This window comes from Balaenoptera physalus, assembly GCF_965194825.1.
Source record: "Balaenoptera physalus genome assembly, chromosome: 9".
NCBI lineage: Eukaryota > Metazoa > Chordata > Mammalia > Artiodactyla > Balaenopteridae > Balaenoptera > Balaenoptera physalus.
Window position 1 is genome coordinate 50,290,429 of NC_138888.1, and position 17,264 is coordinate 50,307,692.

A 17,264-nucleotide genomic window follows, 5' to 3' on the forward strand; every position below is an offset into this window, starting at 1 on the left:
GAAACATATACAGAACATTCCATCCAACAGCAGCAGAATATACATTCTTCTCAGGAGCACATGGAACATTTTCATGGCTAGATGATATGACAAGTCATAAAACAACTCTCAACAAATTCAAAAGACAGAAATTACATCAAGTATCTTTTCTGACCACAATGGAATGAAACTAAAAATAACAGGAGAAAAGCTGAAAAACTCACAAAGACATGTAAATTAAACAACACACTCCTGAACAGCCAATGGATCAAGAAGAAATCAAAAGGGAAGTAAAAAATATCTTGAGACAAACAAGAATATAAACTAACATACCAAAAAACTCATGGGATGCAGCAAAAGAAGTTCTAAGAGGCAAGTTTACAGACAGAAACACATTTATTGAGAAAAAAGAAAGATCTCAATCTAACTTTACACCTCATGGAACCAGAAAAAGAACAAACTAAACCAGAAGTTAGCAGAAGATAGGAAATAATAAAGATTAAAGCAGAAATAATGAAATAGAGAATAGGAAAATAATGGAAAAGATTACCAAAACCAAAGGCTGGTTCTCTGAAAATATAAACAAAACACATAAATTTTCAGCTATAATAACCAAGGAGAAAAGAGGACCAAAATCAATAAAATTATACATGAAAGAGGAGACATTACAACTGATATCATGGAAATACAAAGGCTCATCATACAAGACAACTATAAACAATTGATATACACCAACAAGCTGGACAATCTAGAAGAACTGGATAAATTCCTAGAAACATACAACCTACCAAGGCTGAATCATGAAGAAATGGAAAATATGAACTAATAATGAGTAGGAAGATTGAATCAGTAATAAAAACCTCCCAACAAAGCAAAGCCCAGGACCAGATGGTTTCACTGGTGATTTCTACCAAAAATTTACAGAAGAATTAATACCAATCTCTCAAACACTTCTAAAAAATTGAAGAGGGAACACTCCCAAACTCATTTTATGAGGCCAGCATTACCCTGATACCAAGGCCAGATGAGGACATTACGAGAAAAGAAAACTACAGGCTGACATCCTCAATGAATACAGGTACAAAAATTCTCAACAAAACCCTAGCAAATCAAATTCAACAGTACATTAAAGTTATTATACACCACGATCAAGTGGGATTCATCCTTGGAATGCAAGGATGGTTCAACATACGCAAATCAATAAATGTGATACATCACATTAATAGAATGAAAGACAAATCACATGACATCTCAATAGATGCATGTGACAAAATTCAACATCCATTCATGATAAAAACTCTCAACAAGTTGTGCACAGAAGGGACATACCTCCACATAATAAAGACCATATATGACAAGCCCACAGCTAACAGACTCAATGATAAAAGGTTGAAAGATTTTTCTCTAAGATCAGGAACAAGACAAGGGTGCCCACTCTCACCACTCCTATTCAACACAGTACTGAAAATCCTAGCCAGAACAATAAGGCAAGAGAAAGGAGTAAAAGGGATCCAAATCAGAAAGGATGAAGTAAAATTACTTCTATTTGCAGTTGATATATAGATAGAAAATCCTAAAAACTCCAGGAAAAAACTGATAAATGGATTCAGTAAATTTGCAGGATAATAAATCAAGATACAAAAAACCAGTTAAGTTTCTATACACTAACAATGAATTATCTGAAAAAGAAATAAAACAATCCCCTTTACAATAGCATCAAAAACAATAAAGTACTTAGGAATAAATTTAACCAAGGAGGTAAAAGAGCTGTACAATGAAAACTACATGACACTGATGAAAGAAACTGAAGAAAACATAATTCAATGGAAAGTATCCAGTGTTCATGGTCTGGAAGAATAAATAATGTTAAAAAGTAATTATAGATTCATTACAATCTCTGTTAAGATTCCAATGGCATTTTTTATAGAAATAAATGATTCAAAATTTTTTATGGAACCACAGAAGATCCCAAAAAGCCAAAGCAATCCTGAGAAAGAATAATTTAAAAAAACAAAACAAAACTGGAGGCGTCGGGACTTCCCTGTGGTCCAGTGGTTGAGACTCCAGGATCCCAATGCAGGGGGCCCAGGTTCGATCCCTGGTCAGGGAACTAGATTCCACATGCCACAACTAAGAGCTCACATGCCACAGCTAAAAGATCCCCCACACAGCAATGACAATCCTACATGCTGCAACTAAGAACTGGCGCAGCCAAATAAATAAATAAATAAATATTAAAAAAAAACCCCACAAAACTGGAGGCATCACACTTCCTGATTTCAAACCATATTACTAAGCTATGATAATCAAAACAGTATGGTACTGGCATAAAAACAGACACATAGGCTGATAGAACAGAATTGAGAGCTCAGAAATAAACCTATCCATACACAGTCTAGTAATATTTGGCCAGGGAGCCAAGAATAGTCAATGGAGAAAAGATAATCTCTTCAGTAAATAATGCTCGGAAAACTGGATATTCACATCCCAAAACAATTGAAAATGGACCCCTTTCTTACATCACACACAAAAGCAGAATTGGATTAAAGACTTAAATGTTAGGCCTGAAACCATTAAACTCTTACAATAAAACATAGGAGAAAAGCTCCTTGATATCGGTCTTGTCAATGATTTTATGGATATGACACCAAAAGCACAAGCAACAAAAGCAAAAATAAGCAAATGGGGCTATATCCAACTAAAAAGCTTCTGTACAGTAAAAGAAGTGATCAACAAAATGAAAAGGCAACCTATGGAATGAGAAAATATTTGCAAACCACGTTATCTCATAAGGGGTTAATAGCCAAAATATATAGGGAACTCATACTACTCAATAGCACAAAAACAAATAATCCAACTAAAAAATGGGCAAAGGACTTGAACAGATATTTTTCCAAAGAAGACATACAAACGGCCAACAGGAACATGAAAAGGTGGTCAACATCACTAATCATCAGGGAAATGAAAATCAAAACCATGATGAGATATCACCTCACACCTATTAGAATATTATCAAAAAGGAGAGATAGGGCTTCCCTGGTGGTGCAGTAGTTAAGAATCCACCTGCCAATGCAGGGGACATGGGTTCGAGCCCTGGTCCAGGAAGATCCCACATGCTGCAGAGCAACTAAGCCCATGTGCCACAACTACTGAGCCTGCACTCTAGAGCCTGTGAGCCACAACTACTGAAGCCCATGTGCCTAGAGCCCCTGCTCTGCCACAAGAGAAGCCGCCACAAGAGAAGCCACCACAATGAGAAGCCCTCGCACACCGCAACAAAGAGTAGCCCCCACTCACCACAATTAGAGAAAGCCTGCACACAGCAACAAAGACCCAATGCAGCCAAAAGTAAATAAATAAATAAATTTATAAAAAAAAAAAAAAGGAGAGAGAAGTGCTGGCGAGAATGTGGAGAAAAGGGAACCCTTGTACATATTAATGGGAATATAAATTGGTGCAGCCACTATGGAAAACAGTATGGAGGTTCCCCTAAAAATTCAAAATAGAACTACCATATGATTCAGCAATCACAATTCTGGCTATTTATTTGAAGAAAACAAAAACACTAACTCAAAAAGATATATGCACCCCCCTGTTCACTGCAACATTAATTACAATAGACAAGACATGAAAGCAACCTAAGTGTCCATCAATGGATGAATGGACAAAGAAAGATGTGTTATATATACACAAAGAATATTATTTAGCTATAAAAAAAAAAGAAGGAAATCTTGCCTTTTGTTAAATGGATGGACCTTGAGGGCACTATGCCTCAGTGAAGTAAGTCAGACAGACAAAGACAAATACCATATGATCTCACTAATAGGTGGAATCTTAACCACCCCCTCCAAAACAAAAACAAAAACAAAAACTGAACTCAGAAACAGAACAGATTGGTAGGTAGTTGCCAGAGACAGGGGGTGAGGGATAGGGGAAATGAGTGAAGGTGGTCAAAAGGTACAAACTCATAAGATAAATAAGTTCTGGAGATGCAATGTACAGCATGGTGACTATGGTTAATAATACTGTATTGTGTATTGAAAGTTGCTAAGAGAATAGATTTTAAAAGTTCTCACCACACACACAATTTTAACTAGGTGAGGTGATGGTTGTATTAACTAACCTTATTATGGTGACCATTTTGCAGTATATACAGATATCAAATCATTACATTGTACACCTTAAACTTACACATGCTATATGTCAATTATATCTTAATAAAGCTGGACAAAATTAAATTTAAAAAGAAAATCATGATCCTATTTTAGCCTGTCCTACTAACATAATGTATAAATTAACTAATAAGGACATCAATGGTTTGTCAATTGAGAAAATCATGAGAGACCTGCCAAGAACTCTGTGTTATTACATCTAAAACTGAAAATATACTATAGTGAAATAAAAACTTACAAATATTTATCATTTGTCTTGCCGTTTGCTTCAATTTGTTAACACATTTCTCCCTTTTCCTCCCTCACACTTAACTACTGCATGATATTCCTTAAAGAGGTAAAACTACTGAATATCAAATATTATTCATTCATAATTTAATGCTTACTGCACACAAGGTATTATGCTAGGGACTGGGGACCCAAAGGCAGTTAAGCCTTGCCTCAAGTAACAGGTTTTTTTTTAGATTAACTGCAGATTAAAAATACCACATAGTGGGGTTTTTTTTTCTTTTTTTTTTAACCAAGGACTTTCTGTTCCCATAAATTGGGAGGGATGGAAGAAGGGTGATTACAAAATATGAGCGCACCTTTAATTTTGAAAATATAACGTAATTGATTTGCATGGTAGTATTCTTCAAATTTCTTCATAAAACCATAAGGAAAATGAATAATAATACTAAAATGTTAACCACAGAAAATTATGATACAACATTAAAAGACTATTGATGCCTGTTGGTGGATTTTAAACACAATTAGGACTTGATGGGATATGTACTTTATTTTTAAAATCATGTGTAAAAGCCCTAAGGGGTTCTGAGTCACACGTAGGATGACAGACCTACATTTAAATATAAAATTAAAATGGTTTTTGTTGTATTTCAACCCAAATTTTATCTTAACTGGAAAGACTTCTTGCATAAGCTCAGAGAAGACAAGGGCAATGAATACATCATACCTGGGCACACATCATCACTGTGCAAAAGGAAAGGCTGTCAGAAAGGCACGGTGACATAGCACAAGGCTCAATAACCACTCCATCTGCCCGAAACCATCCCACTCACCTTCCATACACAGAATTGATGATAATTGGTAAACTAACAAAATAACAAAAGGTTAAACAGTTACAAAATGTGATTCTTGTATGCAGAGCTAAGAAAACCAATGAGTAATAACCCTCACATGGCTGTATCAGATATGCAAATCTGTTCCCCCAGGATTAACCTGCTTGCTCATGTAAAAAAAATAAGTCAGTGCTTTATGGGCTAAAAATACATTTAAAACCCTAATAAATTCATCTCTATCAGTAATTGAAGGATTTTTTTCCTTTTAATCGGACCGTGGATCTCAAGAAAATTTAAAAACCATGTATAATAACCTATTTAACTTAGACCCCCATTAGAGAAAGATACAAAATTTAACTTACTTACTTTTTAAATCAAGAGCAGAAAAAACCCCACAAAATTACTGAATCTCTCTATCTAAAACCTCTTGAGCCCCAGACAAATCATCTTGACCCTATTACTGTTGCAAACGAACGACCTTAGCTCCCAAACTTACGTTTGTCATATACTTCCAATCCTGGTAACCAGACCTACTCAACTAAGCTAGAAAACTCCTGCCTCTAACACATTCCTCACATCTAATCCATTACCAAAATTTACCAAGCCCTACAGAGTCTACCTTTACAAAATAAATCCCTTTCTTATTTCAACTGCCAATAGCAAGCAGACTCCAATCACTTTCTTGTCCTGATGTTTCCAACAGATATGCTGTTTATCTCTCTCCAATCCATTCTCCATGTTATTTCCAGAGTGACCTTTATCACTCCCCTGATTAAAACAGGCTTCTAGGACAAGGGTCACTCTCTCTCACTTAGCATCTCTTTCTGATCTTGTTCCTGCCGGTCTGTCTCTCTGGCCTCCTTGCTGACAATCCCCTTGCACTAGACACAGAATTCCACATGGGTCTCCAAAAGCGGTGTGTGGTCTTGACCCTCTGCCCTCTCTGCCTTCTTCAACCAGGGAACTCCATTTTTCCCTTAGAATTTAGCCTGAGGGTCAGCTTGCCCAGGAATCTGTCTGATTTGGATTCTTCTCTGCACCTCCAGAGCCTCCTCTGCTAACACCTTCACAGCACCTCCTACACCTGGAATCACTGACCGCCCCCACCCCCCGCCCCCGGGTCAATGTAAACCCTCAGAGGCAGGGACTATATCTCACTCAACTGTGTATTACTGTATGTACACCCAACCTGGAACATAGTGAACAGTCAATAAATACCTGTCATTTAATGCCTATAATGCCTTACCTAGAAGGTAAGTATACCTTACCTTATAGAAGTGCTAGCTAGGTTCTTGGAAAAAAAGAAAAACCCATATTAAGGGGAGGTACTCAAGTCCTCATGTGAACCTACGGAATCCCCATAAATGGTATGCTTTGTAGTCACCAAAAAAAAATAGTCAATATACTAAATTTCTAAAATATCAAAGTCATTTTAGATACATTAATTACACAAGTACCTACAATTAAATTTCCATTTATTATTCCTTATATGCTAGAAACCTTTCAGGATAGCCTACTCTGAAAGGTACAAAAAATTCACCCTGTTGCATTAAATTTTCTTGTTTTACATAGTATACATAGTGCTATTGTAGATAATATTCAAACAAAGAGGCATTCAACTTTTTTCTGTTTTTCCTTTATCCATCTATCTAACAGCTTTTCATTTTGACTTTCAGCTGTAGCTTCCTGCCACCTCCTTCCCTTGTTTGGTCATCCCAGCTCTCAATTCACTGTGAGTAACAAGGGTGTATTTTCCAAGGCCTGCATTTATTTTACCCCCTTTGGATACAGCACAGAAACCCCTCATCGGTTCCTGACGCCTTTTCTTCGTGACCTCTCTCTTCTCTTTGCCTAATTATTCTCAACAGGAATCATTCACACATATTTTCATTCAATCAACAAACATTCATTAAGTGCCTAGATATAAGGAACACAGTTAAGATTTTTAATTTATGTGGTTTCAGAAAAGGTGCATTCATATAAATCCAACCTGTGACTGTTATCCACAGTGAGAAATGCACTTTGCATGGCAAATTGGTACACAATGCTATATTTATGTACAGAAATAAAATTTCATGAAACAAGACTTAACCATACTATGTGCCATGCACTGGAGCCTTCTACTGGATTCAGTTCAGTTTTGTTTCATTTTGTTACGTGGAGGCCTACTAAATTAATTTCATGGCCCACTAATGAGTCCAGGATTACAATCTGGAAAGCACTGTCTGAAAATACAGGAAGGAAATTTGTGTTGTGGAGAGATAACTGTATTTAAAAATAAAAAGAGCTAAAAATACCCTGGCGGGGTTGGAGAGAGAATGGCAAAAGAAAAAGAGGGGAAAAGAGAGGAAGTAGAAGTAAAAGTAAAAGAAATAGGGAGTAAGGGGAAAGCAGAAAGATAATTAGAAAAGTATTTATAAGAAAAGCCGGAGAGGGTTAAAGAGAGAAAAGTAAAGGCCAGAATCAAAGAGAAAGAAAGACTTCTGTGGTAATTTCTGGGGTGAGGGAAGAGGTCACAGCCTAGTTTCCTTGGGCTGAGGAATTGTTGTCACCTACCATCTCCCACCTGTGGAGGGAATTAGCTGATTAATCATTGATCACTGCCTCCCAACTGCTCTAATCCTTAAACCTTTAAAGACTGTACTCCCGGGTGTTTGGGAAAGATAACAAGAGTGACCCATTAAGGCAGAAATACTTCTTTAGCCTGCAGCAGAGAAGACGGCGTTATCTGCGGAGGACTAGCTGAAATCAATGAGGCAGGAGCGGGGGTGGGGAACCCCAGAGAGTGACTTGTATGTAGGGACTCATCACTGAAAACGATAGGTGAAAAGTCAACAAAGTTGAGCTAATCATGGCCTAGTGTCATGCTCACCTCATCGGTGTGAAAAGGTGCCCTAATTCTGACTGTGTTAACAGCACGCTCTGATTTGTGAAATGCTTCCCCTAGCAGAAGCCCATTCCCAGGGGCATTCCCTCTAAGGTCAGTAAATGCTACTTATTGTGAGATGTACTCAGGGAATAAACTCAACCTTACGATCCTAAAACAGTAAACACACTTATTTAGTTCATCCTGCATTGGAAGAATCCTAAATTAGACACGTTTTACCCAAACTCTATGTATTACATTTTGAACCACTTCTTAGAGGTAAGTTTTAAACAAGTGAGACATGTTCCTAGAATAGGTGAACCATGGAATAGCAGGCACTAATAATAGGCGTGTTCATGTTCTTTTTAACCTACACTGATTGGCACTTGCTGCTTAGTTAGAAACTCCTCAGAACTGGTGGGAGTGTACAATGAGGGCAGGGTGGTCTGGCATGAATACAGCAAACCACCGCTGGGCTGCACAGCACCCCGCCCTCCCTGGCACAGCGAGTCCTTCCACGCAGGCCCTTCTCATTCTGCATTTGGTCACAGGTGCAAGTGGAAGCAGGACAGAGAGAAAAAAATGCTAAAACCTTGGTGTGCTTACTTTTTTCCTCTATCAGAAGGCAGGAGAGGGCAGAGGGCTTATGAGCAGGAAATAGAATAGGGGAAGAACTAAAAAGTGTTCAAGGATGGGTGAGGTGGGCTTCTAGGGATGCTCATGGGGCCCCATGCAGGCTCTGATGGTAATGGGAGGGGTGGGGGGTGAGAGTCAGTACATTTCAACAAACATTTACTGAGCACTCGATTTAGGTACTATTCAGGAGGCAGCAGGGAACACAAAGATGGGCTGCCCTCTAAGAACCTACAACTTACTAGGATGACAGTAACTCTAAATAGCAGTAGCACTGTTCTCATGATGGCTTAAACAGCCTCCACATCATGTTATGAGTCAAGCAAAGTATGCTTGCCCAGGAAGCGTGTCTACATTTGGGACAATATGCTGGGTACCAGGAAAAGAGTAAAGGTATATTCTCTTTAAATACTAGAAACAATTTTCAAGCTCATTGGGGCTGAAACATTATGTCTGCATACAGAGCTGCCTACAAACCAGATCATGTCAGAAGATCAAAATGAGGGTTGTTCACACTAATAACCCAGTATTTTTACCACTGTGGGTATAAGAGCAGCTGGTAACACTAGGCATTTATAGCTTAGTGATGGACAGCCAGCTCGTCTGGGTTTGAATCCTGGTTCCTCCACTTGCTAGCTGTTTGACCTTGGGAAAGTGACATAACTTCTCTGTGCTTCACTTTCCCCATCTGTAAAATGAAGATGATAGTTAAGACCTACTTCCTAGAGTTACTGTGAGAATTGAGTTAATACAGATTAAGGTACATAGCATAGTGCCCATCACACACTGCTCAGGAAATGTTGGCTGATGTCATTTCTCCCTAATCACCACCCATACACTTAGGGAGTGGCATGAGTTGAAGGGAGGGTCACACTCACACAGAATACAGCTATGAGTGTTTGGGCTGCCGGTGCAGACATTGACTAGTTTGCAGTTTAACATCTGCTTCTAAGAAATGTCCTGCAAGAGCTTGGGTGACCGTGCCCAGCTCCCCATCCAGGTTTCTGCACCTCTGCTTCAGGAGCCCCTAATCCACTGGCTCCTTGCCCATTGTTTACTGTCAATATATTTTACACTGGTTGTTGTATACCTCATATTTAGAAAAGGAGTATTGGTTTGCCTCATAATTTCAAGAAAAACTGGTAAGATTATGAATTGTCCAGAGATGAGTCGATACATATGTATGTATATAAACTTAAAATAAACTTACTATCAATATATTTAAAAAAATACCAGAACGCAAAACATAGTAAGATGAGAATTTCCAGGATCTTATATAAATCTTATTTCTCTTAGTTTTGGCATAGCTTTAGAAATTTAAAATTGAATAGCTGACATTTTAAGAACCTAGTTACAGTTTCAATTTAAAGCACGTGTGCACACACACTAAAAAACAACACTCTTGGGCAGTTACCATGACAACATAATGCAGAGCCTACTAAGCTCTTTGTTATCCTGCTGAAGATGCTGCACCAAGACACACTCATGTTTGATTCTTTACTAATTAAGTGGAAAAGTTTAAAAAAAATCCTAGATTCACATGGTTTTCATCTGTGCTAAGACTCAGAAAAGCAAACACTAAATGTTTTAAGAAAAGGAATTTAAAAGTAACTTAACAGCAAGACCAATTACAGATCAAAGTAGACACAGTGTTGAAGGAAATGCGGGAACATGTTTTCCTTTTATTTTGTATGCTACATTCACTTCATCACCTGCTCCTCCTAAGTTGTGCCATACTATTTTAATGGAAGAATCATTAGAATAATACAATTTGGTTAAGAGAGTCTCTTACTTTACTAACACATTGAAATACTTTCCTTCTTTGGCCACATCTATATCAGTTCATTTGGGAGCTCATACTTCCATATGCTAATTAGACCTACAAAAGAAAAACTGTCTCTAAGTTAATAGTTCATATGTTTTTTAAAAAAGAGAAAAAAAATAGTGAAGGGGAGAGAAAGAAGGGATAAGTAGCCCTTTTGGAGGCGGCTGTGATAAAAGTCTTGGTTTTCCTTCCCCTTCTCCGATTAGCCATCTCTCTCTCTCCTCAGCGGTAAACTCAGATCCCCTCAAGACTCAGCTGTATACCTTTTCTCACTCTGTTATTCTCTTTTCCTAAGTGGTGCCGTCTTTAACCAGTGGCTTAATTATCACCAACATGCATTCACATTCCCAGAGGCTCTTTTCTGAGTTCCAGATCAGCTGATTCAACTGCCTCCTAAACATGGCCACTCTGATCCCCCTTGAAAGGCGAACGGGTTCCTCCTACAGTGCTCCTTACCTTGATAAATGGCAGCTGTCAATGGTCCTAACACAGGTCCGAATAGGTATTCAATACCTATTTGCTAAATGAATGAATGAATCAAACCTATTGTTTCCAAAAAACCTAACGGCCATCCTTGGTAAGGTCTTTTCCCCATATCCAACTATTTCACTATCCAGTCTATTTCACTTTTTAATATTTCCTAGATTCATCCCATTTCCAAAATCCTCCCAGCCACTGTTCTCTAAGGCACCAGTCTTTGCCTGGATCACTATAGTAGCCTCTTAACAATTAGGAACCTGCAGATGTAGTACATGGAGAAGTCAGGCAGTCAGTATCTATCAAATAATTTATTAAACAAACTGGTAAAGTTGTACCAAGAAAAGGGAAGAGAACATTTACTAAATGTCAACTCTGTGCCAGACACTGATCTAGATGCCTTGCATATCCTACCTCATTTAATCGCCACAGTGACCCCTTTTTATAGAAGAAACTCAGCTGAGCATATGGCATCAGGAGCCACTCCTGGTCACAACCTTTGCTTTGTTTGGTCCCAACAAGCAGAGAACAATGATAAATATGAAGAAGAAGGGGACAATGGTGATGATCACAACGTATTGAGGATTATTCCAGACACTGATCTAAGCACTCTGTATGCATTATTTCATTTCAGCCTCACCATCCTCCTATGAAGCAGGTGCTACCATTAACCCATTTTGCAGATAAAGAAACTGAGCCACATAGGACTTAAGTTACTTGCTCAAGGTAAAAAAACACAAGAAGTGGCAGAGTGTTAAGTCAGGATATGAACCTAGTTCTATTTATTTAAGAATTTACTAAACTCCAAGTTATTCACTAAACAGCAAGTTAATAGAACTGGTGAAGATACAGAGCTAGAAAAGACAAACCACTCCTGCCCTCAAGGGTCTTGTACTGAATTTGAGGAGCCTGTGTCCAGGGTCAGAGCTGTTTTTTCATCCCACTGCTATCCACTGGAGAGCAGAGTTTCTGGAGGAAAACCCCCACCAACTTCAGCCCCACCTCCAAAGGGTGCATTTCAAGCACAGGCAAGGCGCCCAACCTCTTCCCCATCCCCACAGCTACCCAGTTTTCCTCGGATATGGTATTACACCAGGAGGAGATGCTTTAGTGCTTATACTCATTTGGGGACAAGACAATGTCTTTCTCATAAAGTCTTAAAAAAAAGCACCCCGAATGGCATGAATACAAAGATTTTTTTTTTTTTACAAGGTCTAATCTAGTACTTACAATTTTATAACTCCATCTGGGCACCTGGAACAGAACTGCTGGCTGCTCTTGTCTTGTTTATGTTGACTCTGCCCCAGCTGCACAAATCTACAAATTATAACAGATACAAAGCTAAAGAACTACCTGCCACAAATTCAGTAGATCGCACAAAATGATATGGGCCTTCAAACGACAGTTATATGCTTACGTCAGAAAAGCACACAAGAGTACCCTATGTGACACAAGACTCGATTTATAAATGACTGCCTGATGTTAGAGTGGGTTTATGAGAAGTAAAGGAGGAGGAATGGGTTAAAATGTAAGTCGTAACCATGGACATAGGAATGAAACAAAACGTGTACTTCGTTGCATTCTGTTTACTCAAATGTGATACAGAACTTGAGCCAAAATGTTCCTGAAGCCAGGGAGATGATCTTGTAAGGCCTCGCATATCTAAGGGTGACAGCATCAGGAAGCATGGGGAAACGTGAGGTAGTGGCGGGGACGGGGATGTCTGCAGTGAGACAAACAACAAGGAAACGCCAGATCGGGCTAGGGATCCATCTCCTGGAGCAAGGATGTTGCTAAGCACCCAGGGCATGGAGTTGGTTTCCTCAGGACCACAGGAATCCCCCGGTATACCTACGCCAGCCGCTCGGAAGAGTACTTTCATCTGAGCTGGAGGGGATGGAGGAGACCACCTGCTGAGCACCACTGCCCCCTCCCCCCATCCCCCTCAGAGAAGCCTCCAACGACACTAATCCCCACTTGCAGCTAAGGCCAAAGGGACTCGCCCCAGGCCAGCTCGGCAAGGTAAGAGGATGCCTGGCAATGGGCCACTGATTAGATCACTGATCTGGATCTCAAGTGTACCCATCTGAAGTGTGGCCTGTGCTACGTGCACCCATCTTCCCCTCAGGGATGCAGTTTGTAGTTTTTATGAGCTTTTTTTAAAAGTCAGGAAAAGTGCTGAAGAAACTACCAATTATTAAATCAGTACAGCACTATGAAAAACTTTTAAATTAGATTACTCTTATCCAAACTTTTATCTTCAGCAAGTGAACGGCCTTGACATGTACACTTATGCTCTCTGCAATAAATTAAGTCATATTACTCAGTCACTAACCACAGGTAAGTCATTCTTCCAGACCATGTTGCTTATGAAGGCCCACTTCAACTACTAAAGAGTTGAGCTACAGAGGGTGACAGCTGTATGAATGTCACTGCGTGTCCGTGTATCCAGGAGTGAGGAGGGTGTGGCTGAGTTCTGAATGACTCAATTGGCTGCGAGTAAGGCAGTGATGCACAGTCATACCAGTGCTTCTGTAGCCAAGAAATGCTGTACATTTTTATATTTCACATATTCTGCAGCAGATCTTACTAGTTTGAAGCAGAGAGCTGAAAATATCCAGTTCAATGGATTCTGCAAAACAAATAACCTCCTTAAAAAAGACCTGGAGGTTAGTGCTCATTTATATTACAGTTTACATAAGCCAAACTTTGATGAAGTGGGTCCATGTTCACTTGCAATAATTAAGTCTTCTTAATGCATACATTAGGTTGAGGGGGCGTTTACAGTGGTCTCGTAAGGGTTTTAAGGATTTCTAGGTGAGGAATTAATTTGAGAATCTGATAACTATGAATCTTTGCAAGTGCACACAGACACACAAAATTATATCCGTGATTTCAGGGAATACCTTTTGGTAGATCGCCTCCTTTTAGCTAGGTCTTCCTAAAAAAGGTCAATAACATTCTGAATTGGTGCCCCTACATCACTGCTTCCTTCTCCCTCCTCAGCCTCCACTCCCACCCCGAGCTGAAGGGAATACAAGGTCCTCAGCTGTCCGTATCCCAAGTTCATTTTGTAAGAAGGTACTTGATCTTGAGGATTTGTTAATGCAGGAATGCAGAGATGCATTTGAACTTCAGTTTGCAGCTTACGGGCAGTGAAAATACATGTAAGCATCATAAATTTTTATCATTGAGGGGCCCTGAGAGTCTCAGGCAGTAAGTAGGCCCTTTAACTCCAAATATAAATTGTTTCAGAATTTGACCTAAATGCTGCTATTTTATTCCAAGTGGAATTCACTTCCTTCTGTATTGTTGACTATTTTCAATTTTTAAACATTATACTAGATACAAGGTATTGTATTACATTTGCATTTGTCCTTAATCTCTCATGAAAATACTTTACCTTAAATAAATGGAGAGATCTTCTTCTGAGAGGCCATCTGAGAGGTTGATCCCATACACCTCTTTCATGGGCTGGACCACATTCTGGGGTCAAAAGAAAAGGGAACCAGGAAGAAGTTATAGACATCTAGAATATGAATAATTTCCAAAGATGAAGAAAATGAACCTGTGAATTTTCCCACAAAGGCAATCACAATGTTTCTTCAACCTGGTTCATTAAATTTCTCAGTTAATGGTTTTTTAAATCTGACTTCATTTTCACTAAAATAGTTTATTTTAGGGTAAAAAACTATTAGGTAATTACTAATTGCTTTTGAATAGTGCCGAAGTTGGCAAACATTTTCTGTAAAGGGCCAGACAGTAAATATTTTAGGTTCTTTGGGTCATACTGTCTCTGCCATAACTACTCAGCTCTGTTGCTGTTATAGGGCAAGAGCAACCATAGACAATATATAAACAAATAGGTACGGCTGTAAATAGGCATGGCTGGTTGTAAATAAAACTTTATTTACAAAAACAGGCAGCAGAATGTTTTGGCCAATAGGTTGTAGTTTGCCAACCCCAACCCATGGCAACACGTCTAGCTTTAATGACTTTTGGCCATTTCTAGAAAGCAAATTTCCCCAAAGCTAAATTTGGTTCTTCTGTGGTTTACTTGCCTTTTGTTTTCCCTCAATATATTGGTAATGTCGAATTGAACAGGATGAACTTCCCACTGGGGTTATGCAAAGATTGTGAGGCCTAGATCCAAACCCTGCATTCCAACAATGTGCTGAGCAAGGGAATAAACGGATGGGCTACTGTACCAAAGTAATAAGTGGATGGGCTGCTCAAAGAGGGACAGGATTCTCTCAAGAATTCTGAAGTGACAAGAAATTTACTGTTACACATGGAAGCAAAAACACCCGTTTCAGAAACCATTTTCAGTAATGTCTTTGCCAAATGTATTCAATCTCTGCAGTGCCTGCAACACTGTTCATTAGAAAGGTGTGAGTGAGGTAATGTGACTTTTTCTTGCTCTCAGCCTTTTAACTGAAAGCGGGATTTTGGAGATGAGCCTCACTCCGGACTGCACACTCTCCTCGGCCCCTGACCTCTGTCACTTTGGCACTGTCGCCCGTGTCAGTCATCTTCACTGGCGTGGAGCGCTGGGACACGGAGCCCTCCTCCTCCCGGTCGGTCCCGGAGTCATCCTCAGAGCTGCTGGACACGGCCTCCTCGCTGGGCGGCGGAGGGGCACTGGCGGCCGTTTTCCGCTGTAACACAGCTTCTTCTCTGTTGCTCTTGTTTCTTTAAAAAGATGAATACGGATGTGAACCATCTGTAAACCGAACCCTCAACGCTTACTGTGCATCACTCTGTCCCAAAGCTTTAGTCCATAAGAAAATGACTGTGAGAAGCTAGCTTCTGGATTCAAGCTGTGCTAAAGGGAAAAGTTTAATATTTTATCATGTACGTGCTGACCTTATATGAATTTAAGCTTTGTTATAAATTCAGAAAATAAACAAGTATGTGCTTGTAGTGTGCAGAAAAGTTTTTTCACCGCTTGGCTACTGTGTCTTCCTTTGGTAACTGAAATCAGTATTTTCAAAATTTATAATACCATAATAGAAGACTATTATGTTTGAGATATTAGTAAAATTATCTATAATTTGTAGAAGCTTCAAGAAAGGGTCGATAGCCAAATCCATGTATATTTCTGTCCCTCCTATGAATTTTTAGCAATCACAGTGGCAGCTGATTACTTGTACCAAAGTAGTGAGCAACTGATGAACATAAACTAAGATTTTAAATTGTTTTATTACTAAATAACTATATTTTCTGAACATTCCTTCCAATAATAGGGAGTAGATGGGGGGAAAAAGCATAGAAAAAGCCCACACTTATTTACTTTTATTTTAGTGCCAAATTTGAGAGTAGTTAAGAATATTGTTTTAATTCAGAAAACATTTTATGGTAATATTTTTGGCTTTTATGAAAAATATTTAATATATTTAATATTTCACTCTTACTTTAAAAATTTTTCTGCAAGGGACTTAAAATACCATAATATTCTGCATTTTCTAGGAAAGAAACATGCAATACTATCTAACCATGGGTTAGATATTATAGAAAATAAATTCATTTCTGACTTTCTGCAACTAAAAATTAAAGTTGATACATTTCAGTACTATACACTAATATAGCTGGTCATTTACGTATTTGTCCCAGGAACTCCTTAAATTCTAAATGTCCTGAGGATGTTAACCTTCTTTTAAATTCCTCTTAGCATCTGGTCCAGGGCTTAACATGCAGCTATTTAATAAGGCCACATATTTAAGCCACATAAATGGTGTATCTGGAAAATAGTAATATATATCTCATGGTATAAATCACATGTAGCTAGAATCCAATTAGTCCCCCGTACACATTCCCAAATACAATTAGGACTCAGAATCTACAGGCTGGCCAGGGTTTCTGGCCAGGGCCTAGGAGAAATCTTATCACTGGGATTATTCAGGTCAGTGGTAGTAACAGAGATTCTTACGCTAGAACACATTTCATTCCAGTCTCAAAGCATAAAGACTGTAAACAAGGTTTGTTCTCTTCCTCATATTACTGCATATAATAACAGTCATCCCCAAAACAATGTTACAGTAATACACAGAAAATCTATTAAGTCCTCTGTCTGAGCATTCGCTTTAATGTTGCCTCAGGATGCCAACGAAAATAAATACAACTAATATAAATTTTTACCTAAGTATTTTATGCTGTGGGAAACAGAGGATGCTGAGTTATTAAAGGATATAACATAATATCTGCTACCTGCCTTTATGCCATCTGTGAAACTCCTGATTTAAAATAGTAAA

The 17,264-nt window shown here is 38.8% G+C and overlaps 1 protein-coding gene and 1 long non-coding RNA gene across 3 annotated transcripts in view; one reads left to right on the forward strand and one right to left on the reverse strand.

The window, feature by feature from the left end:
- Window positions 1–17,264, forward strand: part of LOC309667197 — a 403,215-nt gene that overhangs the window by 312,776 nt on the left and 73,175 nt on the right. The gene's annotated exons all lie outside the window — the stretch shown is intronic.
- Window positions 1–17,264, reverse strand: part of FIG4 (FIG4 phosphoinositide 5-phosphatase) — a 136,656-nt gene that overhangs the window by 27,049 nt on the left and 92,343 nt on the right. The window contains exons 20-23 of one of the 2 annotated variants that reach the window (XR_014267497.1): window positions 15,510–15,705; window positions 14,417–14,499; window positions 12,244–12,330; window positions 5,107–5,245 (exon numbers count right to left, since the gene is read on the reverse strand). Coding sequence is in view for 1 of the 2 variants with exons in the window: in XM_082475147.1 (XP_082331273.1) it covers window positions 12,244–12,330; window positions 14,417–14,499; window positions 15,510–15,705 (366 nt within the window). In the remaining variant the exon portion in view is untranslated. The remainder of the gene's footprint in view (window positions 1–5,106; window positions 5,246–12,243; window positions 12,331–14,416; window positions 14,500–15,509; window positions 15,706–17,264) is intronic. The other variant, XM_082475147.1, reaches the window with a different exon arrangement.